The sequence below is a fragment of the Crassostrea angulata genome, unplaced genomic scaffold (assembly GCF_025612915.1).
Source record: "Crassostrea angulata isolate pt1a10 unplaced genomic scaffold, ASM2561291v2 HiC_scaffold_282, whole genome shotgun sequence".
NCBI classification, from domain to species: Eukaryota; Metazoa; Mollusca; class Bivalvia; order Ostreida; family Ostreidae; genus Magallana; species Magallana angulata.
The window spans coordinates 80761-102532 of record NW_026441835.1 but is presented as its reverse complement, the minus strand read 5'-3'; the positions used below and the strand labels follow the sequence as shown (position 1 = coordinate 102532).

The following is a 21772-nucleotide window of genomic DNA, read 5'->3' as shown; positions in this document are numbered from 1 at the left end:
CACACAATTTAAAGAAAATTTCATGTTTTTTTTATCATTTTCGCTAGCTCATGTAAGACATCACAAATACCCCAAACCCCCTCACGGAAAAGAAATGCTAGGTGATGAGAGAGAGAGAGAGAGAGAGAGAGAGAGAGAGAGAGAGAGTCGATGTAAATCACAGTGCGCTATCACCGTAAAAATATAACTTGCTAGTTGATCTGCCCTACCCTAGCTACCTCCTCTCTTTTCTCCTTTTAGAGGCCTAATTAGTGTCTATATATGCTTGTATCAAAACAAATCAATTTCCAATTCTAAATCAAAATTGAATTTGACACTACAAAACTCTCTCTCTCTCTCTCTCTCTCTCTCTCTCTCTCTCTCTCTCTCATATCGACAATGGCATTGCCATACCCTACAATACACTATTCCTATCTTGATTGTTGTCGTTGAGGTTGAATTTCGTTTCATAGCTAAAACCACAATCAGTTTTAATTATTTAGATTAAACAGATCTTTCTTCGCGAGCCGATTTTTACACAGTTGGGGCGAATACACTTCGGGTTAAAATTTTTCGGGGGGAAAACATACAGGGCAAACAAAACCACTTAGTTTCGCAAAGCCAACAGTGTTATTACTAATTTAATTGTTTATACTGTGTGGGGTTAATTCATCAATGCTATGCTAATTTAACCATTTTATAACCACTATATAAGAGCTATTAAGACATTTATTTGTAGGAAGGAGCATGTACGAATGATCTTTATCTAGAACAGTTTGATGTTGCTAGGATACAGGTTTCAGATCCATGATTTGATTGGTTAATTTAGATATTGAATTTCGAATTTTGAATCTCGTATATCGAATCTCGTATTTTGAATCTCGAATCTCGAATGATCCTTCTCGGCTTTCCTAAAAATCACTATAAGTTCTTACGTTGGAAACGGAATAGCTTAATAAGAAAGAAAGAAACAAACAAACAAACAAACAGACAAAAAACACTACAATTACTATAAGGTCTTCCGTTGGAAACGTAAGACCTTAAAAAAACCACACCCACAGAAGAAAAAAAAACGAAAGTCAACATTCTTTTCAAGACATTTATCAGACCCGTACACAATTCATATCATCAAGTATTGGTTGAAATTGATTAAAACAGAAAACTGAATATTACGCAATATTTATGAAGAATTGGTTTCTCAATTGATACCAAATACATGCTACTTTAATGTCAGAGAATCATAAGTATCACTGGGTATGCAAGACGTATGGCTTTCACAGAATAAGGCTAACAATAATGTTTTCTCTGAAATTTTAAAGCAGAGGTTGTCTGATATATTTATACAGGAAAGAGACGCATTTTCGAGTCATCCTCTTAATGTTTATTGTACAAGTATCTGCCTGACATCTTTCCTTTACAATTTTATTAGCGTAAAGATATTCCAGAAAAACCTTGTTGTCGTTTGCACAAAATATAAACTGTCATCGTATATGCTTTTGGTAGAGAAATGCCGTTATAATGGAACTGTCAGATCGATGCGAATCTGCAAATATTGCAATTTTAGGTGAAATCGAGGATGAATTCTATTATATACTAATGTGTCCTTTTTATTAATGTCTACATGTATTGTATTTCAATAATATTACTGGACTCGTCCTTCAATTCTAAAGTTAGTTCAACTCCTTGTTATTATAATTATTTACATAGCTTTTTGATTTATTGATTTATAGGGTGTCTCCTCCTATAAATGAACATTTATCAATAATATTCTGTATAGAATATTGTATAACGTTATTGATAGTAGTGACGTGTGCTTTTGCTTAGATAGAGTGTATGAATATGTTTATAATTATATACATATGTTACAACTGCTTATAATTCATATTTTAGCAAATTAACAATCAACAATCAATGGATGAAGAAAATAAACACGTTTGCATATTACTTATAATCGAATGATTGCTAAAATTGAATTGTAATGCAGCAAATTTACGGTTGGGGGGGGGGGTATGCCTTTCTGACCTTGGACCATAAACATTTAGGAGAATAGTAACAACATACCACAGATAGAGAGAGAGAGAGAGAGAGAGAGAGAGAGAGAGAGATATTTTTCTCTGATTTAAAACTATAAAACTATATCATGGCAACATTCTTAGCTCTTAGAGAAGATAGATGTATGACATGTGGTGATAGTGAACAGTGTTCAAATTCAATAATATATAATTAACAGTAGGGTAATACAGTGAAATAATGTTTGAACACTTTTCGTTATAACCACATTTCATTTTTAATTTAACACCATACTTATTTTGATTTCAGCGACTGTTGGGGATTAAGGGTTAGGAATTTGTAAATATTCAATATCCGACTTGATTTAAATATTTAAAAAAAACGCATCTAAAATTACGAATATAAAACCTACATTAAATATTCATACATGTCATGCTTTTTTTAATTATATATTTCAACTGTATTTACATTTAAATACATTTATAAGGTAATTACATAATATCTTGAACAAGGTGTCAGACTGACAATTTACAATGTTGAATATTGCGACATTCACATTTTTTGATCTACTGAAAGTACCCGTATGTATACTATACTCTTATAGGGACAGACTTTGATATTCCTAAAATGGAATAGATTATAATCATCAATGCAAACATTTCTTTTTCGTAAACACTTAACAAAATATATATCATTCTTCAAATATATTGCATCTAAATTTAAGGATTTGGCCTCTTAAGTCAGTAATTACGTCATCAATGGGTGTGGCAATGATTTTTTTAACATATTAATACGAGAAACAAGTCTGCTTGTACATGTTTAATGCATTCAAATTTTGATCCTTTTTAAGCTATTTTTGAGATACGTTTTTATGTTCTTGCCCCCGAATAAAGACGCCACCCCCAACCTCTTGATTTCATACGAAAGGTTTCTTAAAAGACTCCTTACAGAAATTGTATTATCGGGTTTTTCAAAGCTCGAACATGACATGCATTCAAATGTTATACACTACTTTAATTATATAATGAATGTTGTATAATACTCATTTTACATTTGTTTTGAAGATGCGTGTCTTCGGAAGACGGACTAATGATGAAAAAAAGATAGCATCTCTCTATCGAGATCTTGAAACGTTTCTAAAAAGTGATGACTTTACAGATGAGCTCAGAAACGAGCTTCAGCAATCTAATCCAGATTATCTGACTGTTCTAGAGAAGAGAATAAAAGACATAGAAAAGGTTGACCACGGAATCGTCATAGCAGGTGTTATGCAATAAGATTACAACTAAGAATGTTTTCTGACATTAAGAGACATTTACTTTTTTAATTTTTCGCGTGTGTTTCGTGTTCATGTCTGTATTTCTGTTTATAATTATTCAAGTAAAAATTTTAGGAGAAACAAGTGCTGGAAAATCAACACTTATTAACAAGATATTGGAAAAGAGGATTTTCAAAGGTAGAAACAACGAATCCACTTCTACTATATGTAAAATACGAAATTCAGCAAAAACAAGGATCCTTACTGAAAGTATGACTGGTCAGATTGACGAGACCGATTTGACGGAAAAAAACGATGTTGAAAAGGCCTTAAGAGATTCTTTAAAGAAACTGACAGACATGACGTCATCAGAGGAATGCATACACTTTCGAAGCGTGGACATTGGATTCCTTATTCCATTTTTAAAGGTAAATTTCGCGCATTAAAATTTAAAGATGTTGCCAACAAAGCACATCTCTATGAATAGTGCATGTGTATTGATATACAAGCGTTTTTAATACAAATTGCAAAAGATTTACAACAAATGTTAATCAGGTAGTTAATTAAGAGTTCTTCTTTTTCATTTTGAAAAAAAAAATTGATAGATAAATAGATAGATATATAAAAATGTTTGCGCAAATACATGTACAAAGCATAATTGTTGATAGTAATGAGGGTAGACATACAATTAGATTTTAGCAAGGGAAATAAAAATGTTAACACTGGTAAGGACAAAAAACCACCAGTTTATTCCTTTTTTACTGTAATTTTGAAAAAAAGGATTTTTTTTTTGGGGGGGGGGGTGGTTAAAATGTACATTTTTTTATCAATTTAAAAAGGTAAGATACGGTCGCATGGTGCAATGTTTCATTTTTGGTCCACTTCCTCTTGGAATTTAAAAAAAATTTACAATTGCAATTGTTACACGACGCAACTAAATAACATTTCTTTTAAATAAATACAATCTAATAAAAATGTTAGAAACAAACAAATTATATAAAAAGGTTAATTTAATACCTGAATCTTTTAAGAAAAAGAAGTTAAAGGTGTTTGTTTAGAACTTTTCAGGCGGCAGTTGTTTGGGTTTTAAAAAAAAAACAAACAGAGAAATAAATCTCCAATAGAACAAATATATTTAGATATCTACTTGTATCTTATAAAGAGCTTAACATCTCCCCTCTTTATTCGTCATTAGATGATATAACACTGAATAAGCATTACGAATCTTTTCAGGATAACACGATTATTGTGGATACACCAGGTATTGGAGGATCAGGGCTGGTTACCGAAAAGCTTATGGAATATCTCCCTAATGCACTGTCTTTCATCTTTGTGATAAATGTGGCGAGTGCTGGTGGTATGCAAAAAGACAGGGTAATTACTTAATTACACTTAGAACGTTTATGAATAGTTCTAAAAATCAATAAAAGAGAAAGAGTTTCAGTTTTTCCGTGTTTTTGAAAAAAAATATATTGCTGCAGAATTTAAATGAAAATAAGCTAATTCCGTAATCGTCGCTTTTTTCAGGACGGAAAATGCAATATACACATACATATACATGTAAAACAAAGTAATAATTAAAAAGGGAATCTTACAGGCCTTTCAGACTTAAAAAGAGATTTAAAAAAATGTGTTTACTGCTTGTTTTTATATGAATTGAACAGTTATCAGTATCCTACCTTTTCAGACTCTTAAAGTCTTCTTAAGGTGAATTTTGGAATAATTATTAATTGATTTAACAAATGTCTAATAAACTTGCACATTTTTCAAAACCAAAATACAAGTCATACCTTTTCACAAAGGTTTTTTTTCATTTCTGTACTTTTGATCCCTGTTCCATCTGTTCATTGTTCATGATAAATGGAATTAAATAATATGAATAATATGAATGCATTATAGTACATTCTTCTCTCAAAGTGTGCTTTGTAGTTTTAAATTTAAAGAACTTCATCTGTTTAGTCTTTTTAGTTACACAAGCAAACTTAGTTGTACAATATACATAACATTGATTCTGCAATAAATTTTATTTCATCCAATCACATTTATTGTGTACATTAACAATGGATTATATTTTGAGTAATCAGTATCGCAGTATCGCAGATAGAATACGTTTTATAAATGTTGTTAACGTCGATTAATAAATACGAATATAAAAAAAAAATAACATAGGTATTAAACTCGTGATTTTTTAAGGGAAAAAACGTACTACATATACATGGTACTAGTTTTGTCACAACAAAAGAAACCCATTATCTATTTGCAGCTTCCTGAAATTTTAAAGTCAATAATTCAGCTGCAAATGAGGAACGAAATGCCATGTTTTGAATGTGATAACGTTATTTTTATCACAAATAAGTGGGACACGATAGTTACTGAATACGACAGTAGTGAAGAAGATGAAGAAACCAAAACTTGGAAAAAACTCCAATCAGACATCAAAGAACGATGGCCACTTGTCAAAGAAGAAAATATTTTCAAATTGAATTTGAAAGACGTACATGTAAGTATCAATACTATTCAAAAAACTTCCTTCCTTACAATCTGGATTGTGTATCAGAGGTAATCATAACTATAAACACTAAGGCTCTATGATATTCTAATTTCTACTAAAATGTGTTTTTTTTTGTTAATCTAATGTTATCAATAAGAATTCTTAAAGCAAATAAAAGGTTTGAATGCAGTTTACTGGCTTACTATCTATATTTTAGATCCGACACTTTAACGATGCCTAGTGTTGTTGATTCTATTCAGTAATTTAAACATAAAGAACAACTCGGGAGATTTAAATTATTCGAATATGACATAAACTACATCGCTTAGGAATTGCCTCTTTGTGTATGCAACACATATACTTCGAATCTGATACATTGGGCTACGCTAGAAACGAAAATTATATATATATATATATATATATATATATATATATATATATATATATATATATATATATATATATATATATATATATATATATATATATATATATACTGTAGAAGCAGAAATATTCGTTGAGGATTTAATTTCGTTATTTTCGTTAGCAGTAGAAATCAACGAAATTAAATCCATGACGAATTTTTAACCAAAGTAATAATGAATACAAAGATATTATGATGTGACGAAATTAAATGCCAACGAAGTTAATTATATATATATATATATATAGTCCAAAATGAGTAAAGTTAATCCACACAGGAATTAAATAATAAAAAATAACAGAAAGCCGATTCGAAACTCTACTGGTTTCACTATAATCTTCAGGAGTTTTTTCTGAAGATTATAATGAAACCGGTAGAGTTTTGAATCGGCTTTCTGTTATATATATATATATATATATATATATATATATATATATATATATATATAAAGCACAGAGATATTCACCTTTTTGGAGCTCCACCTCTGCCCCGGCCGGGGCTTGAACTCACGACCTCTGGAACCCATTCTCCTAGCAGTGAGCGGCCACCGCGCTAACCACTGGGCCATCTAGGCAAGACATAAATCTTGCTTTCGATGACGAAGGGAAACTAGCGCGCTGGTCGCTCACTACACGGTCGTTTGAGATACAGGTGGAATGCAGTTAAACGACAATTTGAGAGGATCGGAACGATACACATTGCATAGATATATACAAATAATAAGCACAAACATTGCAATAACTCTCAAATTTTTACATATATATATATATATATATATATATATATATATATATATATATATATATATATATATATATATTTATATATATATATATATAATTATGCGAAGCACGTGAAGTCCTACAACAAAATCCCGATCAAAAAATTACCGACTATAGAAACATAAAGCGAAATTAGAAAGTTCAGTAATAAAACTTTAATCTAATTTATAATGAACACATAGGTTCTCTCTCTCTCTCTCTCTCTCTCCCTCTTTCTCTCTCTTCTCTCTCTCTCTCTCTCTCTCTCTCTCTCTCTCTCTCTCTCTCTCTCTCTCTCTCTCTCTCTCTCTCATCTTCACTTGCTCTTCAGATAATGTAAAGTCCAACTGTTTACAATGTTTAAAACACTTCATAAAAATACTCAAAAAAGCATTACCACGATTTGTGTGAACATTAATATTTTTACAATGTTCAGGAAATTGGCGATTTAACTTTAGTCGAAGAAAGGAAATTAAATTAATACATTGTTTCTAACGGTTTTATTAAAAATAACAGCGTTAAATTTTAGGATGTGTTATCTAATCCAGTAAAAAAAAAAACTAGCAAAATATTGAACTCATCTGGTTGGCGATTATATTCGTCCATATTCATCAAAAAACATTGGGACAATAAGCCGTATATGGAAGTACGATACGGTTCACGTTGTCAACGGTTCGGTTCGCTTTAAGAACGGTACGTTTCGTTTAGTGAACGGTATGGTTCGTTTCTTGCACGGAACGGTATGGTTAGTTTTAGAGGCCAAGTAGCACGTTTTAGGGTCTGTAATATAAATCAAAACAAATTGCTTTAATTCGATAAAGATTTCATCAAATGCAGAAACACAAGACCATCTTATATATAACGTTTTACATTAGATAAACTCAATTTTGAATACATCTATATTTTCTTAAACTTTTAATTTCATATAATCAATACGACAGAGATCTACAAACATAAAACCAACTGTATGTTATGCCATTTTTAAATGGATTTGGAGTTATTATTACTCAAATTAAATTCAGTTCAAGATTTATTTATTTATTCATTTTTTAATTCAATATTCATTTGATCAAATTGACTTGGATGACATCAGATATGAATTTCATTAGCAACCAAGATGTGATGTTTTAAAATCGATTAAAGTTATTTTAACTTATTAATAAGTGAGTGAATTGTGGGTTTCTTTTCAATTCGACTCGACAAAGGGGTATCTGAATGCATATTCAAAAAGGGCAGCATCCAAGCAGTGCCGTAAAAGATTTGTGTTTATTTAAGCCCAGTTCTAACAGTTCAAAATATGATTATTTTGTTTCAAAATTGAATGTTTCTTTCTCATTTTATTCCACATACATATGAACAATTTAAAACAAATTGCCTTGCAAAAATAGCATGCAACATTTTTATTATCGTAATTTTGATCTTAAAACAATATTGTTTTTAATTCTTTTCTTTTTGCAATAAGTAATTTTGAATTAAAAAGATTAATAATTAAAACAATTGAACAACTAATGTAGATGAACACATCTAATGACATAAAATGTTTCGCGCTGATATTAGGTATGTACGACATATATAATATATGCTACCAAGAGAAAAGATGTTGACTGTTTTAGCTCATCTGAGCTGAAAGCTCAAGTGAGCTTTTCTGATCATGTTTTGTTTCTCGTCGATCTGTCCGTCTGTTTACGTTTAACATTATTAACATCTTCTTTAAAACCACTGGGACAATCTCAACCAAACAAAGCACTCTTAGGCTAAAGGGATTCTAAGTTATGAAAATTAAGGGCCATCTTCTTTTCAACGGGAAATACTCCGGAGTTATTAAAAAAAAAATATTCAAAAATCTTCTTAAGAAATATTTGGTTAGGAAAGCTGAAACTTCAAAATAGTTCAAAATAGTCTCGTCAAACTCGACGCTCGGCTGTCACCGTAAATCTCCGACAAGCAGAGATCGAGTCTCTCTTGCTTGTCGGAAATTAACGGCGACAACCGAGCGTTTGGTTCAATTGCTTGGATCCAGAAATTTTCCAGAAATATTTCCATTACTGATACATAGTTTGATTGAATTTATTCTATCTTTAAATTCATATGGGGTTTTATCAACATTCTTGTGTCGAAAAAAGTCTGAAAATTCGTATTATAAAAATGTGCGTAATTCAAATACAGATTAGAAACTACCTGTAGTTGTCATGCAAAATAACATATCAATGATTTTCTAATAAATTAACATCGATAAAATCAACTCCCATCAGTTCTTCGGTACTTTGATTTTTTCTTAAAAGCGTTGGCCTAAACAAAACTGTAACTTTGATGCAAGGAACCTCAGACAATATAGACTTAAATATTTTTCAAATCAAAACTTGAGGAGAAGGGTGGGGCCATATTGAGAATCCAATTTTCCAAAAACAAACATGTTAATTATTCATAAAAACCTTAAATGTTAAAATATAAGGTTTTACTTATATGCAAGCATTTTGAAATATTGCTGATTCTTTAAAATTGTTTAAACTTTGGCCCCTGGACGATTTTGAGACCCCACACGGGATTCAGAATGTGTTGAAGGTTTATATCCCATATATAAACATGTGTCTTGGATATGTTTGAGAACTGCAATACTGAACAGGTGATATGACAATAAAGCATCCTGTTAGAAAAGGGACTTGATTTAAAACATGAGAATAACGGGGTGAAAAAAATGGATTTTTATTTCTACAGCTTATTTTATCATACCTATCGTTCCTCAGGTGAGCAATGCTGTCTATGATCTTAGTGCAATGTGTATTTTAACACTCAGTCTTTTTGTACTTTTAGTTTAAGATTTATTAAAAGCAAATCTCATATTTCTAGGTTTCACATGAACAGCAGAACTGCTCAACCAAAGAATTCAAAAGATTTCGCCAAGTCTTAGAATTAAATATAAAGAAGGCTGAAAATATTAGAGTTGAGCGTCATTTAAGGTTTGTTTCTTTTCTAAATATATTTATTATTGTGATCGGCTTCGGCCGATCACTTCTGTGTCCATATGAGGCATCCCGCAAATGCTTCCACGTGCGCAAAAACTTCCGCTTGCATAAGTAGTTCTTATAAAAACTTGAAGTTTGCTGTAGAATTTATATAACATTTTACTCAATTTTATTTCAATTCATTTACCTTAAGAGATGCAAACATACATAAAATACAGTTCGACCTGTTAGTTCAAGAATGCACATTTTGTCTCACGCGTAAGAATTTCGATCGAAAGATTCATTCAGTAATGCAGGTGACCTCGATGAACTGACCTCAATCATGAGAAGATGCTCCATGAACCGACCTCGATCTATTGATGTTGCATAATAGTAGCTAGGAAGACGGCTTGATTTATAAACAAGGTTACGTTATAATGCGACCTCAATAGCAAGTTATGATGTTATTCAATGTTTTTCAGTCGCATTAAATTATTTAATACAACTTTTTCTGTGTATACGTGTTAATTAATGCTCTTTGAAGAGCCCTATTCAGTATTCTGAATATAAATTAAAATTCAAAACTTACGTTAAAAATATAAAACTAGACAAGGAGTTTACGAACGGTTATCCCCAAATTTATTTCAAAATTAAATTTGTTGACGGTTTATAATGATGAAATTATGGTGTACAGATTCAAAATATTCTATATTTTGTTAAAATACACATCTTCGGTAGCCAAGGGTTTTCGGTCCACTTTGCTGATGAAAAATACAGTACTTTTTAAAATATTTTACACCAAACTGATCATGTTGATTGCTTCCAGCTATCAATATATTATTATTGCCGATCATTCCTTTAAAAGGAATACTTGTTCATATTTCCTTAATGCAAGTTTCCTATGGTCTATATCTTGCAATAGACGTTAATTAAATGTTTATGAAACTCAAAATATATATTCTGAATAAAAGTTATGTTAGTGACCTAAGCTTGGTTAGTTGAATTTGGTAAAAACAGTTGGGCATTGTGTATAACTGATGGTGTTTGCTAAAGGTTAAACACCACGAACGTTTAACCTTTAAAAATCTTAGATTGAATATATTTTAAAAAGATTGAATACGCAAATACACATTCAAGGCTTTGGGCGAATTTCAATGTATAACAATGCATTAGATTAGCGTTATTCCATGAATTATGACAAAAACATGTCTTTACCACTCTTTAGTCTGTATTAGAAATATTGCATATCATTACCATAATATCAGCAAAAGCATGCATTAGCATTAATATAACCATTACTTTGTAAAAAGTCAATATTAAGTTTGAAAAAATGTATAGCTAAACAAAGGTTGTTTACAAATGTTAAGAATATAAATAACCTTTGACATATATGAATGTTTATGTTCATTATCATGTTTAAATTTAGTGATTATACACCATTGCTATTGCAATTAATGGTCATTACAGTTTCAAAGCGATCTTTTAAGTTCAGTTTGGCGGGTTACAAATAGGCCCAGGAAAACTAAATTAAATTGTATTCTTAACTAAAAGGAGTTTAAATTTTAAATTATTATTCAAACACTCTTAGAATTTTCATTTAAAAACCATTCTCAGTGAGATATCATAAACCACCAATGTTGACTGTTGGGCAACTCCCTTACCATTGATGATGCACTTACCCATCATTTGCACGGCTAAATTGTCTTGATATTTAATGGAAAAAAAACACCGGTTTTTTCTTTCTTGAAAATGTATTTTAAGGATATGTGAACCTAACAAAAACAAGTTCATTGCGCAACGCGAACTGTCGTCTGGCGATGATCTGTCGTATTTCCACATCGACGGTTTATTTGCTTAATTTAAGGTTTAAAACAGTGATACAATGGTGTAAGTTTATGAACTTGCATAAAATAGCAGTTATATCAACATTATATCAAAAGGTTTTACTTTTTTAATCATTTACAAACAAAAAGTTAACGACATACTTGCGCCGATTTCCGGTAATTTCCCAAAGCTCGATGTAAACAACAAGACTGATGGATATCATTAGTTTATGACTAATTTTGCGAATAAAAACCGATGTCGGATGTCATAAAAAGGGAGTGAAAAAAGGACGAGACCATACACCAGTTCCCTGTGATCTAAACCTGTCATTTGCAAGCGGTAAGCATGGTAGGTGTGTTATCATGACATGTGCTTTTGTATTATGTTAACGTTACAGATTATTATGCTCGCATATTATCCACTTAAAAACAATATCGCCTAGCCTATATACAGAATAGCTTGACAATAATCATAATTTGTTCAAACATAACAATTATTCATTGTTTATTCATTCAGTGTGTGTATATGAAATAAGCACAATTTTAGTTCGAATTGTCTCAAATGAAATAACCATGATAAATGGTAAGGTTAACCAGGCGCGTACATACCCAGCTGTTAGCGTAGAGGGCCCTGAGTTAACTCTAGCATATGACAAGCTTATTTACCAACATTTACAGTACTCACAAAATGATTTTAAGTGTATATAACACTTTCATGCACATTAGCTTGAACAGTATATTTGTAAGGAAATAGGTTATATGTTTTTATTGAAGATTTTTTTTTTAGCACATATAGTTCATAACCTGAAGAATTAGTCTTTTATTCACTATCAATAACTGATAATGTTGATTCTCTGTACTGTGAAAACATTTGAACAGCTGACTGCTATTCACCTTTATTGAACTGTAAAAATCAAAGTACAGTTGAAAGAAAAATTAGTAAATCATAGTTTATCGGTTGATAGAATTGCTCACATCATATTTAGATTTAATGTGATGTGTTCATTATTGTTACAAATTCTTATTTTTCCCCATTATTTTCAAATCATGAAAACGTAAGTTTTCTAAATATACACAGTTATATAAGATATGAAATTGTCAAGTTAAGTAACATATTCATTTAAATTTTCAAGATTAGAATAAAATGTTGACAAGTTTCACCTGATATCAAATTTTTATTTAGAATAATCCATTTATGTAAGGTTCTGTCTGTCTATGTTGCATACACTTTCATAATATGCCTATATGAATTTTTTTTTCTACATGTAGCTTCTTAAAATCATTCTTTCATATGAGTCCTTCTTATATGTTATAAGTAATAGTACCAGTAATATCAAGGTTTTTTTTTAATACAGACTTTTCAAACCTCTAAGAGATGAGAACATCACTGGTATGTGTTAACGAGGTCATTCCTAACACAAGACACAGTGCGGAGAGATATGAGACTAATGTAAAGAACTGAAACCATGAGTGATGAAGAGAAGAACTGATGATCAGATTATTGTTTCTCATATGTTCATCCTGATAAAGCCTTTCCCAATGGATGACCTGAATCATTTATTTGGTAATTTGAGGATGACAATATTTATTTGAACATTTATGATATAATATTAAGACAATAAGCAACACAACATATCCTGAAATATGAAACTGGACTAAACCGCTGATAATCTACCATTTATGATTTATTACATTTACTTGGATTTGAAAACCATTTCTGAAACTCCAAAAGTCATGAATAATTTGGACATATAATGCATACAATTAAGAATTATCATTCTAAAAGAAAATATATTATGATAATGCATATGCTATAAGAAATACAATTGATAGATATCAAAAGTTGTATATACTGAACAAGTGCAGTAGGGAAGTTTGTAATGGATATGTACTGTTTACTGTTCATGTGGAGAAACTGGTTTTTAAAATATATATCTTATGTTTATAATTATGTTTAACTTCATGATTGTATAGTATATCAAATCATCATTTCTGTCTATTAGTGTATGTCGGTCCATCCATTTATCTGTCTGTAGTCTGGGTTTTTTTATAACCCTGATGAGGTTATTGATGTAGATCAAGTTGAGATTATCATTATGACACTTATATACAACAAGCCTCACAGAAAATATCAGTCCTGTTAGATTACAGAGTTTTTGAATGAGTTGTATGGTTGAGTAACATTTTTATTTCAAATATTGTTTTGAAATGATTTTTGCGAATAAGAATATTTTTTTTTGTATATACCGGTATAGATAACTTATCTATATTTTTACCATTTTTTGCATGAAAAAAGTATACATATCATAGTTAGGCCACACCAATATAATTTCTTGTTTGTCGGACATTAAGTGCAAAATGGTACAAGTGGGCGAGCGATAAAATAATAAGATTATTATTTTTTGTAGCCGAAATTTTCAGGCGGTCAATACTGATATAATTTGTAAAGTTTTATTTAAACACGAGCATGCAGGATCAGATGAAAAAGAAATTTAATTGGTGTGGCCTTCCACATTTTCTATTTTTTAGTTCAAATTGAGGCTAAACCATTGTAATTTATTACCCTGCATAATCATTCTGATAAAGTTTAAATCGTACATTATAGATAGCATCAAGACCAATATGGGGACCAAGGAAGGGTTCAAAGTTCAAAGTTCAGCATATATAGGAATTATAGGATTGCATACAATCATGTATATACATAAGGACAAATTATAAATCATTTCAGAATCTGCAATGTTGTGTAGTCCAATAAGATAATGTGATTTAACAAATTATCATGATCAAGCATCAAATTTCATTTTGTACTTGTAATCATTAGAAAGATTATCCTATTTTCCGACACCCATTTTAATGCAATACCTTGCAATTCAGACAAAACTTTAAAAGATTGATCGAGGAAATTCAAATTAATTACAGTCAGTATATGATTTTATGAAACTTGTGATTTATTTGGTTTTATTGTATTTTAAATCATTCAACAAAGGCTTAATAAAGATTGTGTGTATTAAAGTTTTCATGCATGTTTTTCTTTTTTGTGTACAGAGACTAGAGTTTCTTGATTATATCAGACGCACAACTATGACACTCTGTTAATTACCATTAAAATAAACTCTTTAGGAAGTGAAAAAATTGTTAAATTAAAGAATCGGTTTCTCTTTATATGATTGGTTTTTAGAAATACAATCATTTATGGCAGTATTGACTTTCATGACTTTTGTAAAAGTCAGATCAGAGGAAATTCGGATTTTCAGCCTTTTTTATTCATTTAATTGTGGTATTTGCAACACAACTTCCTTAATTCTGTTCTACAAAACTTAATGCAGGTTCACAGTATAACTAGTTGAAAGAAATTGCCATTTAAAACTGAATTATACGTCTTTTCTAACAGCATGTAGGGTTTGTAGCATCTATTTCATTATAGGTCAGGGGAAATTCAGACGTTATTATCTTTTTTTCTTATTCACAAACATGCCAATTATTTATTATTAACTTTTTGCTATTTATCATTTCTTCAAAATTACATTAAAAAAATAAGAGTGTTATTATAGGAAATAGTATTTTTTGCAATTGTTCTAGCTCTGGTCACGTCAAAAAATGTAACTTTTTTAGTGGTCAGAGGAAATTCAAACTAAAATAGCGGATTAAATAAAAGGAATTCTTATAATCCATTTTCAGATAAATAGAGTATTTTATTACCCTTTTTAATATTTTGAAAAAAGTTGTCTAGTTAATTGTAAATATGTCTTTTATGACATTTTTAATTTGCATTTAAGTTTTTTTTTCTTATTCTAATTTTTTGAACATGGGTAAATTTGAAGGTCGTTGCAATGGAAACTAACTCATTTACATATGCTTAAAATGTCTTTTTTGACAAAAACAAATCGATTAGTGTCTGTTTAAACAATTTTTTCAATTAATCAATTAGTTTTATGTCAGGTTCACATGTCCTTAATTAGATTTGAAATTAAAAATAGTTCATCAAATGTATCGCATCATAACATTTTAACTGTTGAATGATATATTTAGCAAATGGACGTTTTTGTACCAAGCCTTTGTAAAGAACCTAAAAGTGAGGTATTTTTTGCGATGCCTCGTAAATTCTTCCGGACAGGCTGATGCAAACCGACACAAATACTAGCAGTACTGGGTCTTTTGCTATTAGAAACAATCAAAACATTATGGGGAAGTTACCTTAAAATGTTGGTTTCAATTGAGAAATTAAAGTTTCAATTTTCAATCTTTCAAGCTTTTTATATAGTTTTAAATTATAAAACAGTTTTAAATACAATGATTCATAAATATTAATAAATTACGTCCTACGTAAAATTCTATATGTTCATATGCAAAATCTTGAGAATGTTTGTTCTGATGGTTTAATAAATATTGTTTCTAGGTAAAGTGCATGGACAATGTTTACCATAGAATCAATAAAAACCAATTTGGTCAATTCTATAGCTGTCTTATATCAAAGCCAGTTTAAGTATTCGTTAATAAACGGCAACACCTTCTTTGAAGGAATGGTGTTCAAATACCTAGACATTTCTTTTGAAAAAGTAACAAAAAGTATATAATGTGTTTTTTAGAGGTATCCAATTTTGTGCTAAACATGAACATAAATGGGAAACCTAACTTGAGTAAGATGATGCATTTAGTTGGGAAAAAAAGTATAATGTACTTTTTAATTGTACAATCGACTGTAAGCTATTATGGTTGGAATATAGAACATTCCGTAGAGTTCTAGGAACAAACAAATATTTATTTAATTGGAAAATCACAAGCAATAACAAATGCAATCTTTGTACAAAAGAACCTGAATCAAATGAACATTTGCTTTTTTGGGAGTTGGTTTTAATCAACTCTCCTACGCATTGACTCTGGTAAACGGAAACTGAAACAGTGTTTGGACCTAAGCACAAATCATCACCACTGACATAGCTTAGGTCTTCAAAATAATCGATAAATTTGATGTAATGTATGCTGAAGCATTTTTTTAAAGGAAAGTTATTTATAAATACCTTGAAAATAGTCAGATTTTAAATAGTACGAACAATTTAGAAGTTTTTTTGCAGTCGTATGTATTACTACGCCAGAGTTCAATATAGTTTCGTTCAACCATCGGCTGTCTCCGTACATCTCCGAGAAGTAGAGAGTCAGTCTATATTGAGAGGTTGCATCATCAAGCTATCACGTGACCTGGTATCTCTTACTTGTCGGAGATTAACGGAGATAGCCAAGCATCTGATTGAACGACACTAGCGTTCATTATTGGTTGGATTCATACAATTTGTGGAATAATTCTTGAATACCGATACATAATTTGATAAAATCATTTCTATTTTTAAATATTACATAACTTCCAAGAATTCATATTATAAAAATGTGCGTAATTCAAATAAAGATTATAAACTACTTGCCAAGCAAATTAACATATCGATGATTTTAAGATAAATAATAAACGATAAAATCAACTCCCGTCAGTACTTCATTACTTTAATTTATTATTGTCATTAAAATAAACAATTATGGGTGCAATTAGAGCATTTTTGTCATATTCTTGTCATTTTGATATAAACTTCTCATTAAGTAAAGTTATATTTAGCTATTCAAGAGAACAAAATGATATTTATGATAAAATGATATTATTAACAAAGCAATATATTTTTTTATTACAAATCAAGGAAAGATTCTGATCTGCATATTAGCGAACTAATGAAATCAATCTTGGCATATTTGATAGAAAGAAATCGGTTTGCAATAAGAATAAAATGCGATGATTTTTATTACTAGGTGGAAAATACTTGAGAATCTCATTTCAAACTTACATGTTTAATTCTTCTTAAGGTAGTCCTATACTCGGCACTAAATGGGCTCAATAATTAAAAGCTTAGCTTTAAATGATAAATATACATTCTAGCAATACATATATAAAAGAAAATATGCATGTTTACATGCTAGTTTGTTTGTTATCACCTCTCAGACGGGTGTACCCCCTTGTGAAAACTATTGACAATTATGAAATTTGCCAGTTTTCCGTTTTTCCTAAAAATAATTACCAATTTTGGAAAAATTAGAACTGAACATACAAAATAGAGTATAAAGATTTATTTAAGCCATATCTCATCAATAATTTTGCGCAAATTTTTGTAAGTAAGTACGCTTTATGGACCTGATATATCAAAATAGAATACAAAAAATGCAATGCTAGTATCGCGTTTGGTAATTTTTGTACTATTTTATGGACTCAAACTTAAATTCGTGGTGTTTATTCTATAGATTGACATCTTAAAAAAAAGATTTGGTAAAATAAATTATATGTTGACGGATTACTTTTCACGCTATAAGCTATAAACCAAGTAGACCCTGACGAAAAAATCCGTTAAAATCACATTTTGCTACAGTTTTCTGCCCAGATCTGTCAACAATGTTAGATATCATTTAAACATTAATTAATTGACGATTGATTAAATTCGAAATAGCTTCTGTCTCTAAATTTAAACCGGTTTTAGTAAAAGAAAAATAAAATTTCGGGGGGGGGGGGGGGCATCAAAACAAAGAAGATATAATCATACCTGAGATCCTGGTTAATCAGAAACTTCGTTTTTTATTTACTTTTACAGAATCGAGTTTCTCAACATTAATCATTTCTATCTCTCATGGAATACATATATTACCGTTCTAATTGCTTATTATTGCCATTGTTTACAACAGAGATGTAGAGCAAAATCAATACCGGGTATCTAAAACGCTTTGTAAAAGTTGAGCCAATATTGTAAAATCCGTATTATGACGTAGTGCGATACTCGGACTACTTTAATCATCTCCATATGCTTATTTGTTATAATGAGCATTACACACATATTTATTCTATATCAACATGTATGGTGATGCAAATAAATTATGAAATTTATATAACCCCTTAGTAAATGTACCTTTAGAACTAGTGAGAGAGTAAACGTGTGTCTTCTGTCTTTTTGATCCGTTTGTCTTTATATATTGTATTATTAGAAATACATCATGGTAAAAAAAGGTTTTTCTGTTCCTGACCTTTTTTCTATATGTTGAATAAGAGATATTACCTCCCTTATTTCAATCATTACCAGCTAAAAAAAAACTTTCATCAATACCAATTTTACAAAATCACAACAATCTATATTATCTACATATTGGTTACTAACTGACTGACTGAATATATTATTTTACAGTTACCACATATTCTTTGTCCGACAATTGAGTATTGTTAAACTTTCAAAGTCCACACCATTCGGTGATGGGTTTAAATTTTAACACAAACAAAACAATGGAGAGATCAGACCTGTAATCCAGTCACAAAATGTAAATAGAACAGTTTTAAAGTAAATTTTACCGACAATTAGAACTAAGAAAAAATATCAAGACGGCATTGTTTCAATGTGTTTTTCCTGCGCAATGTGCAGACTGTTTATGTGGATTCAAAACTCTATTATAATAGTTAAGTTGCAAATCTTCCATAATTTCTAAAACTTTACAACGAGCCTTCGGGTTATTAATTCCAGAGAAATTGAATGTATCAGACAAAAGATTTATAACATAATCATTCTCGTATTCAACAAAAAATAAATTGTACATTTACATGAAAACTAAGGGTGTCCATATTAGGCCCATTTATATATATATGAGTATCACAGTTATTGACTATTCGTCTATATAGAGTTATATAGTGAGAATACACTACTGAATATAACAAATATATATATTAGATAAAAGTTGTTTGGGCAATAGACGTATTCATTGTGATTATATATATATATATATATATATATATATATATATATATATATATATATATATATATATATATATATATATATATATATATATACTGTAAAACGAGAACATTTGGCGCATACGTATTTTAGCGCATTCGCAAGTGCCAGTACATTAGCGAAATTATATTTTAGCGCATGCATCTTTTCTTTCAAAAAATTATACAAAAAATATTGATGTTTTATAAACGATCACGCCCAAAATTTAGTTCTGTGTTCACTCAAGCACGTAAACACAACGACTTTGATTTCTATTTCGCATGCACTGTAAACTGTCGTTGAGAACAATACACTTACTTTTATGTAAATCGTCAGTAGATAGATATGAAAACTTCATTTATGGCGATGATATGTAATTTTTGTTGATAAACAAATTTGAGTTATCGGACTTTGAATTTAACGTGTCGACTTGGATAACACTAGAAGAGTCCCGAAACTAAAAGTGAAATCGAATTCTACATTTACCATGAGTTTCGATCACCATGAGAGAATCTTTTCACAGTAATTTTACATTTAAAAAATAGGTATCGTCTTGTTATCTTTATATCCACTAATCAAAGATCAAAGAAATTATGATAAATCATGTATTGTCAGTGTTAACGATCGCCACGCTTAATCACATTTTCACCTCGAGGCGCTAAATGGAAGTGGCATGGAGAGAAGCCAAATTTTCAAGGTGCTAATGAGAGATATTAAAAGGCAATAAAAACTGAATTAATTAATCCATGTTTAGGCACTTCTACCCGATAACCCATACCGTTTACCTGTGTAATTGTTTAAACAAACAGAACCGAGAGCATCGTATATTTAAATGAACACTTCTATATAGCATTAAAAATGGACTGACGTCATTGTTTTGCAACTTGAAGAAATTTAATATTAGTACATATGGAAAATCGTTGGCGCACTATTTATTTTAGCGCTCAGAGACAGTTGCGCCAAAGGCGCTAAAATTTGTAGTGCGCCATATTTTCTCGTTTTACAGTATATATATATATATATATATATATATATATATATATATATATATATATATATATATATATATATATATATATATATATAATCCAAAATGAGTGAAAGGTGCTATCACACAGTATAAATAATCAAAAAAGAAAAAGAAAATGAACAGTTACAAAGTTTCTATTCACTAGCGCTTTCTGGATTTACATCCTTCTTCAGGTGAACGTACATAAGTTATGAAATTGTTTTCCTTAGAAACGTTTACTATGACGTCATGATGTAACGAGAGTCTTTTCAGGGAAGGAATAAATCCATGACGTCATATACAATATAAAACGTTAAAGTTCGGGAAAACTGAATTAGACAAAATATGATCATAACGACATCAATAAATTTACAAATACAAAGACTGGTTAGAATAAAGATGATTATATATACATATATGTAATGTTTGTTGAGTTTTGGGGAAAATAATTTAATAAAATAGTTCTCTTTCACAAGTCTCATGGCGGTTGAATCGGTTTTAAGTTTATAAAATGGGAATACTTCATAATCTCCCTTAGCACATCTGTCAAAATGTTCACTGCATGGGGTGTTTCTGGTACTGGGATCATTAATCTGCTGGCGATGGACGCGCATGCGGGCGGTAAGCTGTGTTCCGGTTTGGCCGATGTAATGTTCGCCACAGTGGTTACATGTAATACAGTAAAGCAGATTTTTGGATTTGCACGGCATATTTTCATTAACATAAAAAGTCTTGCCACATTTAAAAGAAATCGAATCTCCAGTCTTTAGATAAGGACACGTGCCGCACCCTGAATCTCCGCATTTGGAAACAACATATTTTTCTGGTGTTGAATGAAATTAAGCTCTTGTTAATATTTTCTTCAGATTTGGTGGTTGTCTTTGGCTATAGAGTAGGTCAGATTGTTTAATTAGTTGTTGAAGTTCTTGATCCCGCTCAATGATAGAAAAATTCTTTTTTGCTTCTTGAAATATATTAAAATGTTTGGGATTGTAGGTTGTAACAAAAGGAATAAAAAATGGATGTTTTTCCTTTTTTCCGGTTGTTCTGAGTATATTCTGTGGTATTTTCTTTGCTTCTTCTATGGCCGAATCTATTAGTTTTTCGGGATAATTTTGAGCACTAAGATACATTTTTAATTCCATCAATCTTTGATCTTTGGTTTTTTCTTCACTAACAATAGTGCAAATTCTTCTTGATAAATTGTACGGGATATTTCTTTTGGTGTGCGTAGGGTGACAGATTTTAAAATTTAGATACTGATGAGTGTCCGTGGTTTTGTAATAAACAT

The 21772-nt window shown here is 30.3% G+C and overlaps 1 protein-coding gene across 1 annotated transcript; it reads left to right on the top strand.

Moving 5' to 3' along the window:
• The first annotated feature begins 3053 nt into the window (after window positions 1-3053).
• LOC128170024 (uncharacterized) lies at window positions 3054-14740 on the top strand. The gene is made up of 6 exons (XM_052836015.1): window positions 3054-3252; window positions 3383-3675; window positions 4481-4621; window positions 5511-5741; window positions 9771-9880; window positions 14734-14740. The coding sequence occupies exons 1-6, from the start codon at window positions 3054-3056 to the stop codon at window positions 14738-14740; spliced, it is 981 nt and encodes a 326-aa protein (XP_052691975.1).
• The last annotated feature ends 7032 nt before the right edge of the window (window positions 14741-21772 follow it).

Bases quoted from the DNA above. Each gene is read 5' to 3' on its own strand.
- LOC128170024 (XM_052836015.1), top strand. From the start codon at position 3,054: ATGCGTGTCTTCGGAAGACGGACTAATGATGAAAAAAAGATAGCATCT. The intron at 3,676-4,480 runs GTAAATTTCGCG...GAATCTTTTCAG, and splicing joins TCCTTATTCCATTTTTAAAG to GATAACACGATTATTGTGGA. The intron at 4,622-5,510 runs GTAATTACTTAA...ATCTATTTGCAG, and splicing joins GTGGTATGCAAAAAGACAGG to CTTCCTGAAATTTTAAAGTC.